The 23,696-nt window shown below is 34.5% G+C and overlaps 1 protein-coding gene across 1 annotated transcript; it reads right to left on the reverse strand.

The window, feature by feature from the left end:
- Positions 1-293: 293 nt before the first annotated feature.
- Positions 294-21,910, reverse strand: SEC22B (SEC22 homolog B, vesicle trafficking protein). The gene is made up of 5 exons (XM_081307942.1): positions 21,676-21,910; positions 15,145-15,254; positions 12,010-12,170; positions 9,305-9,451; positions 294-4,040 (listed from the first exon to the last, which is right to left on the reverse strand). Exons 1-5 carry the CDS (start codon positions 21,748-21,750, stop codon positions 3,886-3,888), a joined length of 648 nt encoding a protein of 215 aa, XP_081164068.1. The 5' UTR covers positions 21,751-21,910; the 3' UTR covers positions 294-3,885.
- Positions 21,911-23,696: the final 1,786 nt, after the last annotated feature.

A 23,696-nucleotide genomic window follows, 5' to 3' on the forward strand; every position in this document is an offset into this window, starting at 1 on the left:
AAAGTATTTTCTTGATGGGGGAGTCATCTTTACAATACCAGTTATTTGGTCCAGTTAGTTAATATGCAATCACAAAAACAACATCTACATAACCGTGTTTGTTGCCTTCCTTTTGAACTGCCTGAAAAATACCCTACCAGATGGGGTTTAGTTAATTGTGCTAAACACACTAAAAGCCTTTACAGTGTGTTCAACAACACTCAAGCTTAGAATAGAAGTGAAAACTGAGGTGGGAGTTTTCACTACCATAAGTAATAGTGAACTATCAATAAGGCAGAATTTAAATTATGAGATATTTTACTATACATGTTTTATTAAATCCTATGTGTACAGAAGTGACTTCTTTTTAACTTGCCTTTGTAAGAAGACATCTTACTAGTAAAAGCAGAAAATAAAAATTTCAAAATCTTTAATTTTGATATAGAGAAACTAGAACAACAACAAAAAATCAGCAGAACCAGATCTCTGATTGTAGTACAGGGAAATATTATTTGATATAAACGTATTCGTACACATAGTTTTTCAAGAATACATCTCATCTAAAAAGTTTGTTCAAACTGTAGAATTTTTCAGACTCACCACAACTAGACAGTGTCCAAAGCTTCTGGGTTCTTAACCTTTGAGTCCCACATCCTATATATTGGAGTTCTTAACTGAGGGACCATCGACCACTAGGTCATGAAAAAGCTTTAGGGTCCTTGAATAGCCTGAAATGGTTTATGACACTTGATATGCATGTACATAAGAATATTTTCTGGGGTAAAGGCACATACATTTCGTCAGATTTTCAAAGATTTCTCACAAAGCTTAATGATCACTGTTAAAGACATTTAAATAACCAGATGTGTGTACAATGTGCCAATCCTCAACTCACTGCAATCTGACTTTGTCCCCAGCTCTCTGGAATCATTTCAGCCTACAGGATTAAGTTCCTGGTTGTTAAATTCAAAATACATTTTTTTTGGGTACTTAGTTTATTCGACTGTTTGGTAGTTCCGTATTTTGTTTAAAAGCACTGATTCTAAAAATCCAGCTGCCTAGGTTCAAATCTTGGCTCCATCAATTTTTAGCTTTGTGACTTTGGGCAATTTACTTAATGTGCCTCTGAGTAGCATCCTTTGTAAAGTTTCTTTATTCATAGAATGCTGTGACCATCAAAGGGTTGAGTGAATGCAAAAATAATTTAAAAACCTTCTAAAAAACAAAGTGTTATGTTATCTGGTATCTCTAATTACTCTTTTCTTGAAAATCATTTGAAACTGGCCTAATTCTGACTTGTCTGACAAGTCCTTGGTTTTAACACCCTATTTCAGGTTTTCCCTCTCCAATGTATCTTTTACACCATGGCCAAAATGATCATTTGAAACTATAACTAGCTATCCTGTGCTATGGCCATTAATAAAGTCTAAACTCCTTAGCATTATAGACAAGACCCTTTATTATAGTATATCATTCTAGTTCTTCCTTATATCTCAACTGTCTCTACTTGAGTTAAGCTAAACCAAGTTGTTACATTCCCAAAATATGCCTAACTCTCTCTACATATGACTTGAACATGCTATTAACTCTACATGCCCCATTCTCCTTCTCTTGAAATAAATTAACTCTCCTTTCTTAATGTGCCTGCAACAACTTCACACAGTATTTATCACATTCTATTTTAGATGCCTGTTTGATTCCTGATACAATTCATCTAGTTAGATCTTCCCACTAGCTCCTATTAAGAACAAAAGGGGCTGGGCAATGGTACAGGCCTGTAATCCCAGCTACCTGAAAGGCTGAGGCAGTAGGACTATGTCAAAATGTGAGGGCCAGCCTGGGCAACTTAGTGAGACCCTGTTACAGAATCAAAAATTTAAAAAAAGACTAGGGTTGTAGCTCAGTAGTAGAGAGCCCTTGAGTTCAATTTCCAGTATGGGGAAAAACCAAAAACCCAAATGGGGCTGTATTTATGAATCTTATTCTGTTATTTTTTCACTACCCTGATCTTAAATCACTTTCCTATTCCTTTATTCTTCATTATCATATCCTTTCTTTTTAATTAGTGCAATGAGGTTAGGTGGAAATGTACCTAGAAAGGATATGTGTACATAAATTAACTAGATAACAAAACTTCACACTGAAGGGAACATTCTAGAAGGATTTATTTCATTGCTGACCATTAGGTTGCAGCATGCAACTTCTCAACAATAAGGTGCCACTCTCCACTCCTACAAAAGCACCAAATGCTACGGTACTACCACTTAGGTTTTCAGTTTTATTACCAATTGTCATATGCCTTTTAGGGACTTAAAAGCACTTATTCTCTATAAAAGAAACCTCATATTTCATGCATAAAACTCTAATTGGCAGATATAGATCTATAATAGAAAGAAGAAAAAAATCCTAGTTCTGTTATCAGAAATAAAATAAGCATTTCTACTTGCCTTGTTTTAAGGAAATGAGATTATTTTTTTCCTACCAGGAATCAGAACAGTGGTTCTGATGATCCTTTAAGGTTATAAAACTGCTTACTAGTTAAAAGTTCCCTCTAAAGATGTTAAGAAGTTGGCTTATTTTCCTGTATAGTTTAAAGAAATATTTGCAGTATGTATAGGAGTTATAGGTTATATTGTAGACACTGGCATTAATATTCAAAAGGCCTATTATCCCCTTTTAAAAAATTCCATGTCAGAAGGTAAAAGGAAATCCCCAATTATCCCTGAGTGAAAAAGGAAAAAAAAATTATAGTTACTTTTATTGGTTAATAGAAGTCATTATAAATGAATTTTCTATCTTTAGAGCATTCTTGAATACTTTACATAAACTGAAACAGGAATGAGGTGCTCTCAGATTTGCTTAGATAAATGTAGCAGTATGATTAGTTCATCTGCAGAGATTTCAAATTTAATTAACTATATAGCCGAACAGTTTCCATTTTGAAATGTGACAATATCCTGAAAGGATGTTCATGGGACATGAAACTAATGGATAAAGGGGAATTTTTAAAATGTTAGCAGGAAAAAAAAAAAAAAAAAACAGAGTAGGGAAAACTATAATGTAAGTAAGGGGCAAGACAAAGCTGTAGTACTGAGCTGGGCCTTCTCTTTAAGCCAGGGGCCTCTAGCAATCCTATGCTATACCTGCTTTTATAATAATATAAACAAAAAGCTGAGAAATAAAATTAATAATGTCCCAAACTAAGTCTTTTGTTTAAAGAGTAAATAAGAGAAAAATTTTAGCTTCTTAATCAAGGAGTGTTTTATAATTTCAAGGCATCTTAATATAATTCATTTAACCCTACAGCAATTGTGCAACAAGCAAAATATCATAAAAGGAAAACAACAAAGGTTAATTCCTATAGGGGCCAACAGACAGGATTGGTGCAGCACAGTAATTAACCTTCACATACTTGGAGTCTTATTTGAAAGGCAGAAAAAACTCAGATTACTGAAAATCACAAATGTCACCAACAAAAGGAATGTTGATTAAAGTCAAAAGAACTTCCCAAAGGGTTGCCTTCTTTGAAGGAATTTCAGAATATTGCTAGCACAGATTGGCTACCTTAAATCTCACTAATGGCTCCATTGAGAATGAGAATGCCCAGTCAGTGCTGTTAAAAATGTACTGGGAGGGGAAAAACAAAATAAAACAATCTACTGTTCCCTAACATATATGGCTTAGCACCCAGAGAAAGCCTCTGCCCCCAAAAGAGACTTTCCACAAAGGGTTAAGCTTCATTAAATGAGGTGTACTCTTTCATTTTCAGGATGTCTTTTCTTGCAAGGTCTTTAGAGGCAGAAGTTCCACTTGGATTCTAATACACATTTCTGTGAGCTCAGCTTCCTGAAAACTTACACCTGCCAGGTTCTAGGTTCTCCCTTATCAATGACTGGATTCACTACTTCACAGCCACCAGAATCGCACATACACTATTAACATGATGAAAAATACAGCTACTGCTGCAAGTTTGGCATAAGTGGAACGCATGTTCAAGTACTTCGCATCCTGGCGGTATTTCTTGGACAGACTGGACAAATTGTTGGCCTTTGAATCCAATGCTGTCAAAGAGGAAAAAGGAAACCATTAATTAGTCCTAGGAAGTATTTCATCAATAATATTAAGGCATAAAAATAACCAAAATGAGAGGCATGATATTAACAATGCAACTTAAATTTTCATTTTTATTTTAAGGGTAAGGTTACATATATTAACTCAAAACTGCAGTGCTATAAAATTTATAATATATTTTAAAATCATCTGACCAAATTATGTGCAAAATTATTGAGGCTGTATAGTGTGGTGGTCGGGAGCATAAATTTTGGCCTTAGACTCTCTGGTTCAAATATCAGCTGCACCAACCATGTAATTAATGTTCATCAAGTCCCTTAGCCTTTCCCAGTCTCTTTCTTTCTTTTAATATTTTTGTAGTTGTCAATGGACCAATATTTTATTTATTTATACACAGTGCTGAGAATCAAACCCAGTGTATCACACATGCTAGACAAGCACTTTTACCACTGTACTACGACTCCCCAGCCCTATCTCAGTTTCTTTATCTATAAAATATATGGTACATAAGATTGCTTGTAAAGTGAGAACAATGCCTGCACATATGGTAAATACTTAATAAATATTATCTGACATTTTCTAATAATTATCATCTTTATAATATTTTAATCATAATATTATCATTTTTATAATCTTTTAATGGTTTAAGTCACATTATATCATATTTTTAAAAATTATAATCCATGTACGATAAGAATTAGATAACTAACTAGAAAATTCAGTTAATCAGACACAGTATTAAACTACACTTCAGTGGTATAGTTTAAAATTTCTGAGATTTTTCCATATAGAAAAGACAATTATGAAGTTAAAACTGTAAGAAATTATATTTCAATAGGCATAGGAATGTAAAATTATAATTAAAATGTAGTAACAGGTCCTCAAACAAACACCAAAATGTAGTAAATTAAGTTTTTAGCATTTTCTGAGAAGTTTGCCTTCCCCCAACCTAGAACATTGGTAATGCTATTATCTTCTTTTAATTGTTACTGAGTACTTAGATATAGCCAGATACAAACTAGGTCAGATTAAAACATAGGACATATTTAAATAATGAAAAGCTTTGACATAAATTAATTCTGATCAAACTTTTCATTTACTTAAATTTTTACAGAACATTTTGCAATCTCAATTTGTTTATTCTCTCTTGAGATAATACAACTGGAATATTTGGAATTGCTTAATAGAGACTGGTTTTGATTGAGAAATGTGGCATTACTTAATAACACAAGTATGATAGTCACATCTGAATTTACAAACTGGTCATACGAGTAAGAAAAAAACCTAGTCATGAAAAAAATCAATTAGGGGATGAGAAATAACCATGACAATGATCAAGAAATCTTTCTATCTAGTCTACTAGAAATGTACCCTCCATTGGACAACAGAATTTTATTGTTTTTACTGCTATATCCCAGGCACCCAGAATGACATATAATTAATGCTGAATAAACATTTGCCAAGTAACTCTAAATCTGCTGAGCATAACTGGGCAGAGGAACGAGTATTAGGTCATACGAAACAAGTGATAAGAGAATTCCTCAATAAAGAAACATTTTGAACCACATGATATCATAAAGATAAAGTTACTGCTTGGAGAAGTCATTTAGCAAATATTTATGCTATATAGTAGGACTATATGAAGTGACAGAAGATTCAATGATGATCAAAACATACATGATCCCTGCCTCTGTGGAATTTATAGTTTCGCAGAGGTAATATCATGAATGAAAAAACACAATTCAGAGCTTAAAAGATAGTTGTACTAGACATTAAAAAAAGGCATAATTTAAATTTGCTGAAAGAATCCACAGGAACTACTCTTAGTCTTAAATGCAAAGCAGACTACCTATTAAACTAAAATTAGAAAGAGAAGAAGGTATAAAATATTTATTCTTAAGAAGCTTAAAGAGGAGAAAATATTCTTTGAAGTAGGCTAATCTCTTTACTGTCTTTTAAATATGCTCTGTTCTGATGTTTTTTTCTTCTACTTAAGATACTTCCTTGTCTATGTAAATTCAAAAGGCTTTCCTTGCTCACTTTACATTTTTCTATATCCTTCTATATTAATATAGCTCTTGTTATCTACATATCCATTTAAAGTTACTGTACACTGAAAAAGGACAAGGACTCTAGAGGCCAACAAATCCTGCTAAGTATCAGCAGTGATTTTTAGTAGGCCACATAACTTTTCAAGATTTTTGCTTCTTTATTTGTAAGACTGGTTTGATATCACCCATTACACATGAAATAATTATGAAGACTAAATAAGATACATATAAAACTTCCCCAGCAGATTAGAATAAGTGTCCAATAGATGTTTATTCCCTTATACTGCCTGTTAATTACTCTTTGAGACGGTTTCTTATCTCCCCAACAAGATGAAGCTACTTAAGGTAGACAAGTACTTCTTTTTAAATCAGCATATCAGCTTTTTGACACAAAACACTAGAGGAGAATCCTTTACATTGTTGGTAGACTGACAGATGTATAAATTTTGGATTTAAGAAAAGCGTCTATGCTACTCTATCTCAGGTAGAAACTGTAAGTCTATTATAAAAAAAGTGGCATGGTATTGGCACCAAAACAGACTTGTAGACCAATGGTACAGAATAGAGGACACAGAGACAAACCCATGTAAATACGGTTATCTCATACTAGACAAGGGTGCCAAAAACATTCACTGGAGATAGCCTATTCAACAAATGGTGTTGGCAAAACTGGAAATCCATATGAAGCAAAATGAAATTAAATCTCTATCTCTCACCCTGCACAAAAACCAACTCAAAGTGGATCAAAGACTTAGGTACTAGAACAGAGACACTGCCGCTAATAGAAGAAAAAACAGGCCCAAATCTATACCATGTTGGCCTAGGATCTGACTTCCTTAACAAGACTTCTAAAGCACAAGTAAAATCAAGAATCAATAAATGGGATGGATTCAAATTTAAAAAGCTTCTTCTCAGCAAAGGAAACAATAATGTGAAGAGAAAGCCTACGGATTGGGAGAAAATCTTTACCACATGCACCTCCGATAAAGCATTAATCTCTAGGATATATAAAGAACTCAAAAAACTTAACACCAAAAAACCAAATAACCCAATCAATAATAGAATACAACTGATCAACAAACATATGAAGAAGTGTTTAACATCTCTAGCAATTAGTGAAATACAAATCAAAACTACTCTAAGATTTCATCTCATTTCTGTTAGAATAGCAATAATCAAGAATATAGGCAACAATAAATGTTGGTGAGGATGTGGTAAAAAAGGTACACTCATACATTGCTGGTGGGACCGCAAATTGGTGCAACCACTATGGAAAGCAGTATGAAGATTCCACAGAAAACTAGGAATGAAACCACTATTTGATCCAGCTATCCCACTCCTTGGTTTAAAATCAGCATGCAGCCACATTAATGTTTATAGTGGCTCAATTCACAACAGCTAGACCAACCTAGGTGTCCCTCAATAGATGAATGGATAAAGAAAATATGGTACATATACTCAATGGAATATTACTCAGCTTTAAAGAAGAGTGAAATTATGGCACTTGCCTGTAAATAGATGGAGTTGGAGAATATCGTGCTAAGCAAAATAAGTCAATACCACAAACCAAAGGCCAAATGTTTTGTATAATATGTGGACACTAATTCATAATAAGGTGGGGGGCATTAGGGAAGAATAGCGTTACCTTGGATTAAGTAGAGGGAAGCTATGGGAGGGTAGAGGAAGGGATGTGGGGATAGAAAAGATAATAGAATGAAACAGACATTATTACTGTATGTGTGTGTGTGTGTGTATATGTATGTGTGTGTACATGAATAGCCAAATAGGCTATTCATGGAACCCACTGCAATAAGTCTTCTAACATTTTCCTCTTATTTTTCTTTTTATTTTCCTTAACTTGTACAAATGTTTCTGTACATAATTTTGTAAATTTTTGTAGAGTAACTGCTTCAAAGAAACATATATATATGATTCTGCAACATGTACACTCAGAAAAATGAGAAATTATATCAAATATGTACAATATATCAAAGTGTATAAATGCATTCTACTGTCATATATAACTAATTAAATTAAAAAACTAATAAATAAATAGCTTATTTGCTAAAAAAAAAACTTTATAGACTCATCCTCAAAATTTGACGTTTAGGGTGTAAAGCTATATGCTAGGATAACTGCTACTATTAACACAAAGAGTAAAGTTTTGGTTCATACTAAAGGATAACTATTTACTAATATGTAGCAAGGCTGAATTTTAGAAATATTTATTAATGAGTGTATAGTGAGGGATAAAAGTAGCATGTGAAACAGATATAAAAATTCATAAAATACTGTCTTTAAAGAGTTTACATGTCTGCCTCTAATACTTGGGTAACATTTAAACATCAGATAAATACATATACTTTAATTATTTACAATTTAAAATTACTATAGGTAATTCAATCTCAAGCACTACACACATACACAAAAATCACTATAGGTAAAAAATGCCTAATTTTACATATATATGTAACCAATTTACTGCAAATATATTTAAGTATCTATATTGAATACATATTGAACATATATTAATAATATATTTAATGCAAATATTTGAGGTGAATTGGGTAAATAACCATATACAACACAATCATCCGCAAAAAAAAGCCATGTAACTAAATGTTTTAAGAGTTTAAAAAGTACAGACAAGATTATGTGATGTGGGCTATAAGGATCAAGGAGGGTTTCTTTGAAGGAGCAATTCTTGTCTACATCTTAAAGATTAGATCCATACAGTGAGAATGGACCATTAAGAATGGTGAGTAAGCTCACCTAGCTGATAGACAGAATATTTGTGAACTAGGGAGAATGATAGATATTTTGCAATCTCCTTCTTTTCCATTGGTTTGGTGGTAGTAAAATCTCCCAAACAGGCTATTCATGGAACCCACTGCAAAAAGTCTTTTGACATTTTCCTCTTATTTTTATTTCCCTTAACTTGTACAAATGTTTCTATACATAATTTTGTAAATTTTTGTAAAGAGTAATTGACTCAAATACGTATGAATCCTTTACACTCTTCTAACCCAACAAAAACTAATCACGTTAGGGAAAAAAAAATGTATCAAACTGGAAGCCTTGTAATGTAATCTGTTTCTGAAACATGAATTCTTAACAGTCCTGGCAAGAATCTGACTGCAATAAAAATAAGCTATCCTTGCCTATGGTATTGCTTTATTAAGTCTCATATTGTGTTCAGATACCTGAGAGTGCTTCTCCTCGTTGTAACACTTCTTCAATATTGGCCACCATGATTCTCTGCACATCTTGCAATTCAGTGTTGATAGAGCCTAGGTTTCTCCGAGCACGACTGTCAATGTACAGCTTCTTGGTTTTCTGAATGAAGGTATCTACAACAATGAAGAAAAGTGACCATTAACAACTCCTTTCAAGTCCATCGAAGTATTCAAGTAGGGAATTAGAAATTTTGAGCAGATTTGCCACTGTCCCTGGTTTAATCAAGCACATGGGGTGAGTATCAAAATCTAGGTTTTGATTTCTTTTTTTTAAATATTTTATTTTTTAGTAGATGGATACAATATTTTATTTTTATTGGTACTGAGGATTGAACCCAGGGCCTCGCACGTGCTAGACAAGCGCTCTACCGCTGAGCTACAATACCAGCCCTAGCCTTTGATTTCTTCATTTGTAAAATGTGAAGCTGTAACTAGGTGACCATTCAGGGGATATGAGCTTTAGAGAATTCTGAATAAAAAGTATTTGCTATTAGATATTTTACAGAAATAAAGACCACTATCATAAGCCTTTCCTAAAAGCAGAAAATTTCAAACTATATTTGGTTTCAATACTTATTCTATACATTCCCAAAAGTATGCAGGTAACACCCTACCATTGTTATAGACTAACAAGGCAAAAGAATTAATGATCACTAAAAAGTTATCATTACAAAAGTTGCCTTAAAGTATTTTCTTTAATATATTTTCCTGATGTCATGACATTCTTAAACTTTGGGTAAAGTAAGCATGTGACTGTGAATTTCCTAAAATACCAATGTAAAGCTGCAGTCTCATTCATCTTTAGCCAACGTTGGTGTAGAATGATTTATTATTAAAGATACTTTTAATTTTTGGCAAAAATCTGAAGTTATATGTGCTAGACACCTTTCACTTGGCCTCTTTGGATCCCTTCCACCTTTTTGCACCTTGCTTTCTATCTTGGGAACCTGACCTGTATGGTGTACCTCAATGGGCTCCTTACCCTCTGGCTTCCAGCAAAGATCAGGCAATGAAGGAGGCCCCAAGAGTAGAAAAGGTTTGGAACAGACCGGTAATATCAGGGTACTTATTCCCAATAACTTCCTAAGAAGTCACTTTCAGCTGGAAGTATCTCTCTTGTAAAAGTTAGTGCTCCTAACTTTTGGTTTCTCCTACAAATTTCTTCTTTTCAATTCTAAAAACTGCTCCTTCCTTTTATGCCTTCAAGCCTAGGGATGGTAAAACTACTTTATTACTGATTGCAGATTACTATGCCTTATGGTTCTCTTATAGCCCATTCATATATATCTTCAGGTATAGTCAGTTAAGCTTGTTTGAGCGTACCATCTATTTCCTGTGTGACCTTGACACATGTGTCTTAGTTTTTCTTTAGGTTTACTAAATTGTTATTATCTACAAAAATAAAATCTGAACAACTGGACATTATATGGATTAGCTTTTGGAGAGTTTATAGTTATGAAACACTATTTTGCCAAATTTTTAATTTCTATAAGGCATCACTCACTTATCAGGCAAACTTGAAACACTCCAGAAATTCTAAGATAGTAAAATTACTTACTTTTTTAACTAAAGATTTCAGCAATGTAGCATGATCCTACTTATTCTCACCCTATATTTGATGTTCTTAGGATATTTCTTTTGATATATTGCCATTAGATACTTTACGAGGTCTGACTAGTATTGAATCTTTTCATAATTCCTATACAAGTACAGATACCCACGCTCACTACTTCTGAATATAGTAAATATTAGTCTCCAATCAATAACACATCTTCTTGTATTTTTTTAATTAGGATACTTTTCTACTAAAAGAAACAAAATACCATTTTTTTCTCATTTCCAAATTCTTATCTCCAACAAATGAATCTTAATATTGGCATGTGTCTAGAGGTTGGAATAAAGAAGACTCAGCTGTTATGAGCCCATTAAGTAGAGCTTTATGCATAGCTCTGGTCATAAATGCAACTAATTGGTGGTGGTGCATGCCTGTAATCTCATAGGCTCTGGAGGCTGAGGCAGGAGGACTGTGAATTCAAAGCCAGCCTCAGCAACTTAGCAAGCCCCTAAGCAACTCAGTGAGACGCTGAGTCTAAATAAAATACAAAAAAGGGAGGAGGACGCAGCTTGATGGTTAAACACCCCTGGGTTCAATCCCCTAGAACACACACACAAAAAGCTCCTAATGAAGAATCAAGCCAAAGAACAAAAAGGCAACAAGATCAAAAGGGAAAAGATAATAACTAGAGAATATTGCTTCTAAGAAGAGAGCCTCATTCATTCAAAGAGACAAAAAGAGGGCCAGGTATGGTGGCACATGCCTATAACTCCAGCAATTCAGAAGATTGAGGCAAGACGATCTCAAGTTTGAGGACAGCCTTGGCAATGCGCTTAGTAAAACCCTGTCTCAAAATAAAAACCGAAAGTACTGGGGGTGTGTAGCTTACTGGTAAGGTATCCAGGGTTAAATCCCAGGACCACCAAGAAATAAAACAAAAAAACAACCAAAGAAGAAAAGGGACAAAAAGATGTAGAATGGGAGAAGAGGCTAAAGCCAAAATTCCAGTAAGGTAAACATCAGGGAAAAAACGTGTCCAAATTTTATCAGTGTAACAAATAGCTTTTCCTCTATAATGTTTGTTCCCCTAATAAAGAAGTGAGGGGCATAAACTTACCAAACTCAATAAAGGAGTAAGGTCTAGACACAGTAGGCACCTTTTTCCCATGCTGTTCATCAAATTCTGAGTGCAAATCTTCTAGGTAGGCAAAAGCCAACTTCTTAGGGAAGGCAGCTTCACACAAAACCAGATAACACACTCCCTGCTCAATAATATAGCTGAAAAGACAAAAAAGCAAGACAAAGTTGTTTATAAAGTTAACAGTACTTCAACCTTGTTGAAGCAGACTCTGAGGACCATATAAACTTGTGAAAATGTCTAGTTTAATCTCTCTGAGGCTGGCCAAGAGAAGATCAATTTCAATACCACAAATTCTCAGGATCAGAAAACAAACATCTTCTCATTAAGAGACATATATCCCATTTGAGTCTAATGTATGAAAGATGATATATCATGAACTATGTAATGCGATAAATAATCAATAAAAAAAAAAAAAAAAAAAAAAAGAATGTCAACTCCTCAAAAAAAAAAAAAAAAAGAGACATATATCCCAAAAGGAGTATAACTGTTTTATTCATTACACAATTCTTCAACTAACATACATCAATACCTAAAATTTCTTCTTAGAAATAGATTTTTCACTATATCTACCCTTTGATTTTGTAAGTGAACTAGTATACATATATTAAATTTCTTCTAGTCACAAAGTAAAACTGGAAATTTTTGTGGATACTTAAAAGCTGAAAATAAACAGCATATTATTTACTGGGTACAGACAAATGTGGCCTTGGAACTAATAATGCTCTCTGATTTCCAGGCTAGGAAAACTATAATCAATTGGAAACTATTGAACAACAGAATTGGCTTCCATTTGTGATAGGGAGTTCTCTGGATTATACAACTACATGTATGAGATATTCTTGGGAAAAGTTTAGGCTATAACTTATAAGCTTTCAAACTTCTTTTTTAGCTATAGTATTCTTTTTTTTTTTTTTAAAAAATATTTTTAGCTGTAGATGGACATAGTAACTTTATTTATTTTTATGTGGTGCTGAGGATTGATCCCAGCGCCTCACACATGCTAGCCAAGCACTCTATTACTGAGTCATAATTTCAGTCAGCTATAGTATTCTTTACTTCAGCAAAAATTATACTTAAAAGACCTATGTTTACAGATTATTTTAGAAGTTATTTAGTTTAAATAGGAGTTTAAAGGCCAAAAGCATTATATAAACTCCCATCCCTGTCCTATGTAACACCTGAGGTATCCTATGGCTTCACAAAAGACAATTTAAAGACTATTACAGTATCTAAGGCTCCTAAATATACTAATTACTTGCTTAGAAACCTGAAATAACAGTTCTCCCTGCCTTCAAGCTATATCATCTTCTATACCACATGTTTTATTCCCCTCAAACTGACAGTATCACATTGCCTTGTGTACAAACTCTAGAGGTTCTCCAACACCTATGCAATAAAATCATACTTCTTCAAGTATTTATAGCCCTTCAAATTGCTAAGCTACTTTCTATCACATATTCTAATATACCAAATGGCAAGCTGTTTCCTAACAAGCTAGGTTTTAAATTTTGAAATATTTTTGTGAACTTCTACTTATGCTGTCATTTCTAATTATAATGCTCTTTTATGAAATCTTGTTCATTTTATATGCTCAATTGTATTATAATTTTTTTCTGTGAAATTTCTCTGCATTTTCTCTTCCTCTATCCCTTTCTTCATATTAACCCCCACAAATGGGAATTTACTGCTTCCTTCTCTCTCCCCCAAAGCATTCAGATTGCATTACAGCATTTCTTGCCCTGAAATATTATGATATACTTGTTTTAATATATGTTTCTCTCAGCTAGTAAAAAGATAACCTCATTAAAGGTAATGATATTAAAAGGAAGACTTAATACAGGGCCTGGCAAGTAAATCTTTAATAAATAGCTCTCTGGTAGAAATAAAAGATATGAGATTATGAACATCCTAAAGGAACCAGACAGAAGAAAATCCTTTAATTCTATAAGAACTTTCCTAAGTCTTTTGTTTCCTCACCCATGGTAGACATATACAGTCCCTCAGTAGTTACAAGAGGTTGCTTCCTGGACCCTTGTGGATACGGAAATCCAAGGATGCTCAAATCTCTTATATACCAATAGATATGGAAGACTAATTGTATTATATAATTAATAGCATAATTACATAATTATATTGCTATGTTGCCCAGGCTGGGGTGAAGCAAGTTTCCTGCCTCAATGTCATAAGCAGTTGTGACTATGGGTATATACAATCTTAAATGACTGCCTAAATGACTATTTTTTGGTGTTGAAAATTAGATTTATATAGAATGTTTCAGATACTATATAAATTGATACCTTACAAAATGCAATGTCTACCATTTTCTTAATCAACAGGCCAAAGTTTTGTTTTTATTTGGATATATTTAATTACTCGTCTTTGATAAATGGTGGTATTTTGTATTTTTTATTTTTAGTTAAACCCAAAATGTTCCTCGTGGGTCTAAATTACAGAGTCCCTAAAATGGCAAAGATTATTTAGCTGATCCCTTTTATTTTTCTGTGATCTTGTAATTTTCCTGCTATATCAGATTCAAATTTGACATGTACTGAACATTTAATACCAGTTGCTTGTAAATCATTTAAAATGCAATAAAGTCTTTTGATCCCTCTCTCAGGTGTATGTATTTTCTTTACCAATGACTGAGATGCTTTTAAACTTTTATAGTTTTTTTTCCTAAATAATAACTCATATTTATTGATTATTCCCTTTGTGTCAGGCAAGTAATATATATGATTTCCTTTAAAATCCTTATGGAACTTCTATAATCATTTGCCCTATTTTATAGAGAAAACTGAGGCTTGAAAAGGTTATGTGAATTGCTCAAAGTTACATTCTAGTAAACGTCTAAGCAAGAGTACTAACCTACCTATGTCTGGCTCCAAGACATTCCTAAAGTAAGAGGTTATCTGTTATTGCATGATAGGTACATAGTTTTTTTAGACACAAGTTATGAGGCTAAATTACTGTAAGCATGTCAAGAGGAGTTGCTTCCAGGAAGAGACTCTATTTTTCAAGTTATCTTTAAAAGACTGTCACAATTCTCATAAGGTGTCACATTTACTGTATTTCATTCATAAATGATCATAAAAAAATCAGGACTATACTCACTGAAAAGTCATTGCTCCTGCTTCCAAGGTACACCTGGTAGGGGAGTGTTCATTCAACTTTCGAAAGAGTTGCTTAGCCTGGCTCTGATACTGTTGAAGGTCCCGGCCGGACTGAAAGAAGACACCTTCATTTAAGAATTTTCCACACAAAAAGCTGTGTCAATTAGTGAGAAGCATCATGATATTAGGAGGACACTATGTGAATAAGATCCTTAATTTACAGCTTAATAAGATTCATTTTAATGAGAGAAAAATGATCCTACTTTTACGACAAAAAAGACCTAATCCCTACTTCAAAATCATATTGGTTATTTGCTGTGAAGCAAAAGTATGTATTTTCACTACATTTCTGACACTCTCAGTGTTCTTTCCACTATTAGGTCAGTATCTTCTTCCTAACCCATTTCACTTTTACAGTTATTGGCACAGAATGGCACAAGCATGTGTTGTAAACATGAGAAATTTGTGACTTGCGAATCTTATTTTTATGCAGGCATATCAAGCAAAACCTTCCACAAAGCCTTACATGATAGAGAATTTAAGCAAAACTAAATGTACACACTATTAACTTCAGATTATACGAACACCATGAGTGAAACTAATAAAAAATGAGTAGGGGTATAATAAGGATTGGAAAGTCAAATATCCTTTATGTGTAAATCTATTTGGTTCTCTGGATAGCAAAGTTTGAATTCTGAGGAACATGTGCAACAAAATGAAAATAATAACATGTGAGTAATGTAATCATAGGTCATATTTACCTAAAGGATTTCTGGATAATACTATAATTAGTTAAAAAGGGGGAGCGAGGGTGAGAGAAATAGTGGAGAAACTACTGGAGAAATAATGTCATTACTTTCTTTCTGCAGTGCTGGGCCCTCATGCATACTAGGCAAGTGCTCTAGTATTGTAGTAATATCTTTTTGAAAGGAGAGAATGAAGAATAGGAAGCAAACACATTATTTATTCATTTGCATACTAATTGGGGAAAGGAAGACTTTCTGTTGGCTATGATCTGAATGTCTGCATCTCCTCAAAATTAACGTTGAAATTTTTTTTTTTTTAAACCAGGAATTGAACCATTTAACCACTGAGGCGCATATCCACTCCTTTTTATTTTTTATTTTGATATGTGGTCTTGCTAAGAGATTAGAACCTCGATAAATTGCTGAAGCTGGCTTTCAATTTGTAATCCTCCTGCCTCAGCCTCCTGAACTCCTGGGATTATAGGCATGTACCACTTAACCTCAAGGTGATATACCATTCCTGAGAAATACAATGCTGACACAATCCTTTTGGCTAAATAATAACCTTTTTGGTATACTTACATGACCAAATACTATGTATCCACCCAAACAATGTCATGTAATATTTAATGATATCAGACAATGTTTATCAGATACTGGTAAGTGGAAAATTGAGGTAAAACAGTCTTACAGTATTGTCCGTTATTTAATCATACACAAACATGAGCATACACACACATTTAAGGTCACTCACCAAAAAGATATAATGAGTAGAGATTATAGGTAATAATCACCACTGACATTTTGGTCTTTTTGCTTGCATATATTGACTAAACTTTCTAAATAAGCATGAATTAATTTTCCAATGGGAAAAATTAGTCATTTACTCATTAACTCATTCATTCCTGTTTACTGAATATTTGCATCCAGTGTATGATGAGCAAGTCTGGTTTATGAATTTTTTTAAAATGTGGCATATATACAATATGAAATATTATTCAGCAATAAAAGAGAATAAAATCATGGCATTTGCAGGTAAATGGATGCAATTGGAGAAGATAATGCTAAGTGAAGTTAGCCAATCCCAAAAAACCAAATGGTGAATGTTTTCTCTGATATAAGGTGACTGTCTCATAGTGGAGTAGGGAGAGGGAGTATGGGAGGAATAGATGAACTCTAGATAGGGCAGAGGAGTGGGAGGGGGCAGGGGCTTAGCCATGATGGGGAATGTGATGGACATCATTATCCAAAGTACATGTATGAAGACATGAATTGGTGTGAACATACTTTATATACAAAGACATGAAAAATTGTGTTCTATATGTGTAATAAGAATTGTGATGTATAAAGGATGGAGTGAGGATCTAAGCCTAGGTAGTCTGGCTCTGGAACTCCTGCTCCAAATGTTACATAACACCAATTATATAATTCAAATTTCTTTAATAGTAATTATATCTTCTAAGTGATGTTTTGCTAATTCATAGAAAATGCTCAAGAAATCATGTGGCAACTTTGATACAGAAGTCACAAAACAACATAACCTCTACTTTACAGTAATGACCTTTAGATTATTTTCAGTGTCAAAGTCACAAAGGGCTCACAGACAGCTAGTTCACCTAAAAATATCTGAGTGTCCTGATTCTACCTTCTACTTTATCTAGAATAGATTAATGAACTTTATATACTTTATAATGATCTCTGTTGGTAATCCAATAATGAAGTGGATTAGAATAACTGGACAAATTGTGTAAAATACTTGAAGTAATTTTTTTTTAAAAGAGAGTGAGGAGAGAGAGAGAGAGAGAGAATTTTTAATATTTATTTTTTATTTCTCGGCAGACACAACATCTTTGTTGGTATGTGGTGCTGAGGATCGAACCCGGGCCGCACGCATCCCAGGCGAACGCACTACCGCTTGAGCCACATCCCCAGCCCTACTTGAAGTAATTTGATAGCATATTTAGGATTTGTCTCTCTATATTACAAAAAGTACAAGGTAGTAATTTGTCGTACAACCACAATAGTTTTTCACTGCTGTCACCTAGGACTGCTAACAACTAGTTCTATCAAGCATCATATTTTGCCTTAGTAAGAACATTTAGCTAAGCTCTCGTCATTTAAAAATCCCTATTGAATTCAGCTGGTCAAAGTCCAGCAGAACCAAGAACCAACCATTTTTCTCTATAATCTACCTTAAATAATTGGGAGAATGAAACTGTTTAACTGTACAACAGACTATTTGCTTTTTTTTTTTTCTTTTTTCTTTTTGAGTTCCCTGCTGGTTAGATCTACCACCTTCTTGAAGTCTAAACTGCCTTCCACAGAGCTGGTGCAAAATTAAAGAGAATACAATCATTTTAAGGTAGAACAGAAAGGTGGATAAAGAAATTGCAAATACCCTAAAAGGAAAAACACCACAAAAAGAGCAAAGGAATACACAGGATATTAGTTAGGGTAGTCTGAGTTTGTGAAGAAAGCTCATCTCTATACCTGCCCTAAGCCTAAATTTCTAGTTAAGTACAGAGGAAACACTGTATATAACATTCTGTTATTTTCAGAATTTTGCTCTCAATTATATAATCTGAATAACTTTTCATTTCTAGTAATAAGGCAGCTTGTACAGGGACTGGTACCTAGTAAACACCTAAAATTATCAGTGACACATAGTTGAAAGCACTTTGAATTATTTGGCTTAGACAATTAAGGTATTTAAACATAAAAGTAGGCGTTGGAGTTGTGGCTCAGTGGGTAGAGTGCTTGCCTCGAATGTGTGAGGCATTGGGTTCGATCCTCAGCACCACATAAAAATAAAAATAAAGATTTAAAAAAAATCTTTAAAAAAATTTTTTTTGTAGTTGTAAATGGACAGAATGCCTTTATTTCATGTGTTTATTTTTATGTGGTGCTGAGGATCAAACCCAGTGCCTCATGCATGCTAAGCAAGCGCTCTGCCACTGAGCTACAGGACAGGCCCTAAAAAAAATCTTAAAAAAAAAAAAAAAAAGTATTTGGTAGGATAATCTGTTCTTAAAAAGCTACTACTGGACTGGTAAGGAGTGACTACATCAAAAGTCCTAGAACAAGGCAGTGGAATTTGGTGGTTAGGCACTAAGCCTGCTCTAGAGCCTAACAGATACTGATTAAAAACCAGTGGTTCTCAACCTGGGGTGATTTTACTCTCAAGGGGACATTTGGCCATGGCTAGAAATATTTTGAATTGTAATTAAGGGAAAGAGGTAGAGCTACTGCCATCTGGAGGTAGAGGCCAAGTATGTGCTTACACATCCTAAAATGCACTGAAAAGTCCCTCACAACAAAGAAACCCAAAATGTCAATGGTTGCTGAGGTAAAAAAAAATCTTTTTTTTTATATATATATATATTTTTTTTTTTAGAGAGAGAGAATTTTTAATATTTATTTTTTAGTTTTTGGCGGACACAACATCTTTGTTTGTATGTGGTGCTGAGGATCGAACCCGGGCCACATGCATGCCTGGCGAGCACGCTACAGCTTGAGCCACATCCCCAGCCCCCAAAAAAATCTTGATGAAAAATTCCATTATGCTACTTACTAGCTGTATAAGTAACCTATTCCCCATAAGCCTCACAGCTTCTTTATCTATAAATAGGGATAATTAAAGAATCTATTCTAATATGATAGGTATGAGGATTGAATGATATAATGCATTTAGGCTTAGCATAGTGATTGGTATGCAGTATGCCTTCTATAAATGTTCTCTATATAATTATAATAGTAAAAGTAAGTCTAGAACTCATATTTTCAGACATTAAAAGTTTAAGAGACATTCTGCTGTCATATATACCTAATTAAAATAAATATATAAATAAAGATCTAGAGATATGCCTAAATAAAATGATCCTAACTCCAAAAAAAAAAAAAAATGTTTAAGAGAGACTTTATTACTTAAAAACAAAATTTCTAGAAGAAAATACAATGGAATTATAATCACATAAATATTTGTGTCAAATGTCTTTGTCAATGAAACAAAGCACCCACCTTAGTAAATCAACACCACACTCAAAATTAAGAAACAAACAATAACAAAACATTTTTTTTCAATAAAGTATCAAGGGAGAGTAGGGGCCCTCTAATATTAAGAAAATTTTCATATCCACTTTATATTCTTTGTCCACAATAGAATAAATGCAAAAGTTGAAAAACTGATCAGATTCTTCCCCTTTCTACTTCACTGCCATCCATCATGGGTAAAATATTTCTTAAACTACATGTCCTTCAAGGAAATTTCCCCATGTTCTTGGGATCCTTTTAACAATCACACTCTTCCTGCAGAGTGGTTCTAGAAAATTCTTAACAAAAGTGGAGAATCAACAGAAAAACATTTCACAGTTAAAATTCAGGATTAGATATTTTTCAGTTTATTTCAATGAGTAGACTTTGGTGGAATGAATGAAATATATTTCACTTAGCATAATCTGCAACTCTATCATCTGTATAACTAGTCTCTTAAAAGTGAAAGTAAACAAATTTACTTTCAAAAATAAAGAGGCATAAAATCAAATAGAAGAGTTCCTTACTAACAGATCCTCCTGTCAACTTAGATGTCATTTCTGGGAAGGCCCTTCTGATCTTAGATATCTATGTTTAGCCACAGAACCCCTCCCTCTTCCATAATGGTTCTACATTACAATGGTTAGTTATTTGATTTTTCCACTAGACTGTAAGCTCTATGAAGGTGGAGACTGAGTCCTCTCATCCCTTGCATTAACAAAATGCCTGGCACATTTGATGTACTAAGTTTTTTTTTTTTTTTTTTTTTTTTTAATGAGTACCATAAATGAAGAATCCAAGAAAAGGAATGCACGAAATGTTTTTCCTCTTAGGAATTCATCGTTTTTAAGCCTGAGGTTTTAAAAATCTACTTAGGTTGTATGAGAAAGTAATATAAAATTGACCACTTTAAATAAATTACATAAATTCTATTACTGCCTTCTTTAGGGACCTCCCAGGCTTGTTCCTGACACTTATCTCACACCGAAAATCTCCCATGTGATTCTAAGTCACAAAGCAATTTCTTTTTAAGATAACTGGAGGAGTTATTGTTAATCAATTCAATAAATTTCTGAACACCCCCTAGCATAAAGCTCCTGTTGTAAAAGCTATAGAGAACACAAAGATGAGTAAGACCTGTCGTTTGTTTGCCTACTAGGAAACTTAACTTACTGAAAGACAAAGCAAAATAAAATAAGGTACAATGAATTGCAGGAATTTGGTATGTTTATTGGGCGAGATAGGAATTGTGCATAACCTTGAAAGAAGGCACCGCAACGAAATTTAACGATTGCATGTAAGTGGTAAAATTACCTCACCCACTTTCAAAAGATGTCAGCAAGCCGGGTCAAGGATCAAGTGCTACAGACAGACGAGTTGAAGAACTTAGGAACTCACTTTTTCCTAGGATTTGTGTCAACGGCCTTATTAGCAGCAGAAAATCCTAAGTCCTAACTTTGTTACAATGCCCCTAAAAAGCCACAGAACACAATTAGTGATCCCACTTAGATCAAACCTATTCCTTTTCCGAAGTATTTTTCTGAAGAGAAACGGGTAACACAAAAATCTGTCTTCGCTTTTAGGAAAGATTTCCTCTCAGGGGTAGCCTCTCCACCACTGAAAGAGCGGAGCACTTCAGACCCGTCGGGAGATCCTGGGAGGTTCGCAAGGGTCTCCCGCGTCCTAGGAAGGAATCCGAAGCTGAAAGCAGCGCGTTCGCGGGGACTTGGGGTCGCCGGGATCTGTTAGTGGCTCACCTGTTCGTCCTCCTGCATGGAGGCGGCCAGCGGAAGCCCGTCTGCCACTCGGGCGATCATCGTCAGTAACACCATTTTCGCTGGCTTCAGGGACCCAACGCTGGCCCGGGGCGTCGTCCTCACTTCCTCCGCGGCAGCAGCAGTCACACCTCTACCTCAGTTCCCTAAGAGACAACTGCTTGCGTCTCCGCTTCCCGCTGAGGTGGCCGGAAACAGCTCAAGAGCTTTCCACTACCGGTCCCCAAAATTGGCTTCCCACCGAGAACCACAACTACCGAACGTTAGTTCCGCCGTCTCTCCTCCTACCTTTGTAAATTTCCAAAGTCCCGCCCACTTTTCTGAATTCTTGAGCTTCCAATAAGTCTAGCTTCTGGAGTGGGAGTGGCACCCGAACTGAAAGAATTTTCTAGTTCTTAATATTTTTAAGTTTGGGGAGAGGACTGGAAAGAGGGTGGGAGTTAGTAGGTTTTTAGAAGAAAGTTATGTGAAAGCACTGAAAATCAGACTATATTTTTCATATTTAATTTTTCTATCTTATAGAAAATTATATACAGAATATTTCCTATATTTGTATATCTCCAGGCAGAGGCTTTTTGTGTTTTTCCTTGGCTGCATTTTTTTTTCCATACTGTATCCCCAGATTTTTTGGACAGTTTCTGGTAGGAGGTCAGTAAATAATGTATGTATATAATAAACGAACAAGTACAGGACCTCAGAGATACCTAAGTCAGTCAGCCTAAAACCTTCATGAATCATGCTATACAGCAGGGCAGTCTTACTGGAACTTTCAGTGACTGGGCATTTATTCCCTATTGGAATATCTTCTAGACAATTGAACTTCAGGAACTGTTCCAGTTCTCTGTTCTTTGATATCCCCATCTCTAATCTCAGGAATATTATTCACAGCATTTTTGTGAATATTAGAATAAAATGTAGGAGCAAGGATTTCATAAAATAAAGAGAAGTTATAAAAAATCTATCTATTGTAACATTAATAACATCTAGTCTTAATGTTTGTAGTTGGTGCTTACATTAATAGAATTGCTAAGCACTTTATGTATAATTTTTTTTAAAGAGAGAGAATTTTTTAATATTTATTTTTTAGTTTTCGTGGACACAACATCTTTTTTTGAGAGAGAGAGAGAGAGAGAGAAGAGAGATAATTTTTTTTTAATATTTATTTTTCAGTTTTCGGCGGACACAGCATCTTCATTTTATTTTATGTGGTGCTGAGGATAGTACCCTGCGCCCAGCCAGGCCAGCGCGTTACCGCTTGAGCCACATCCCCAGCCCACACAACATCTTTTTAAATTTTATTTTTATGTGGTGCTGAGGATTGAACCTAGCGCCCGGCACATGCCAGGCGAGCGCATTACCACTTGAGCCACATCCTCAGCCCCTATGTATAATTTTTAATTCAACAAAAAACCCTATAAGATTGGATATAAGACTTGGGGAAAAAGCTTCAGAGAGTAATTTTTCCAAAGTAGCCAATGGGAAGAGGATTTGAACTCAGATTCAAGTCAAATCCTGGCATGAGTCTTTCTTAACTTTTACTCAGAGATTAAAGGACTTTGCTTTTTTTTTTTTAAGAGAGAGAGAGAGAGAGAGAGAGAGAGAGAGACAGAGAGAGAGAATATGAATTTTTAATATTTATTTTTTAGTTCTCGGAGGACACAACATCTTTGTTGGTATGTGGTGCTGAGAATCGAACCCAGGCCGCACGCATGCAAGGCGAGCGCGCTACCGCTTGAGCCACATCCCCAGCCCCTTAATATATTTTTTTTTAGTTTTTGGGGGACACAACATCTTTGTATGTGGTGCTGAGAATCGAACCTGGGCTGCATGCATGCCAGGCAAGCACACTACCGCTTGAGCCACAACCCCAGCCCCAGGACTTTGCTTTTTTAAATTTACCTTTTTGATTGTCTTCAGTTGTGAGGAAAAATAGTACTATTTCATTAGAAGTTTTGGGGAGGAAGACCCAATAAGACCTTGTGATTGACTCCACATGAATGATG

Source organism: Spermophilus citellus (assembly GCF_964194105.1).
Source record: "Spermophilus citellus genome assembly, chromosome: 9".
In the NCBI taxonomy this organism is placed as follows: Eukaryota; Metazoa; Chordata; class Mammalia; order Rodentia; family Sciuridae; genus Spermophilus; species Spermophilus citellus.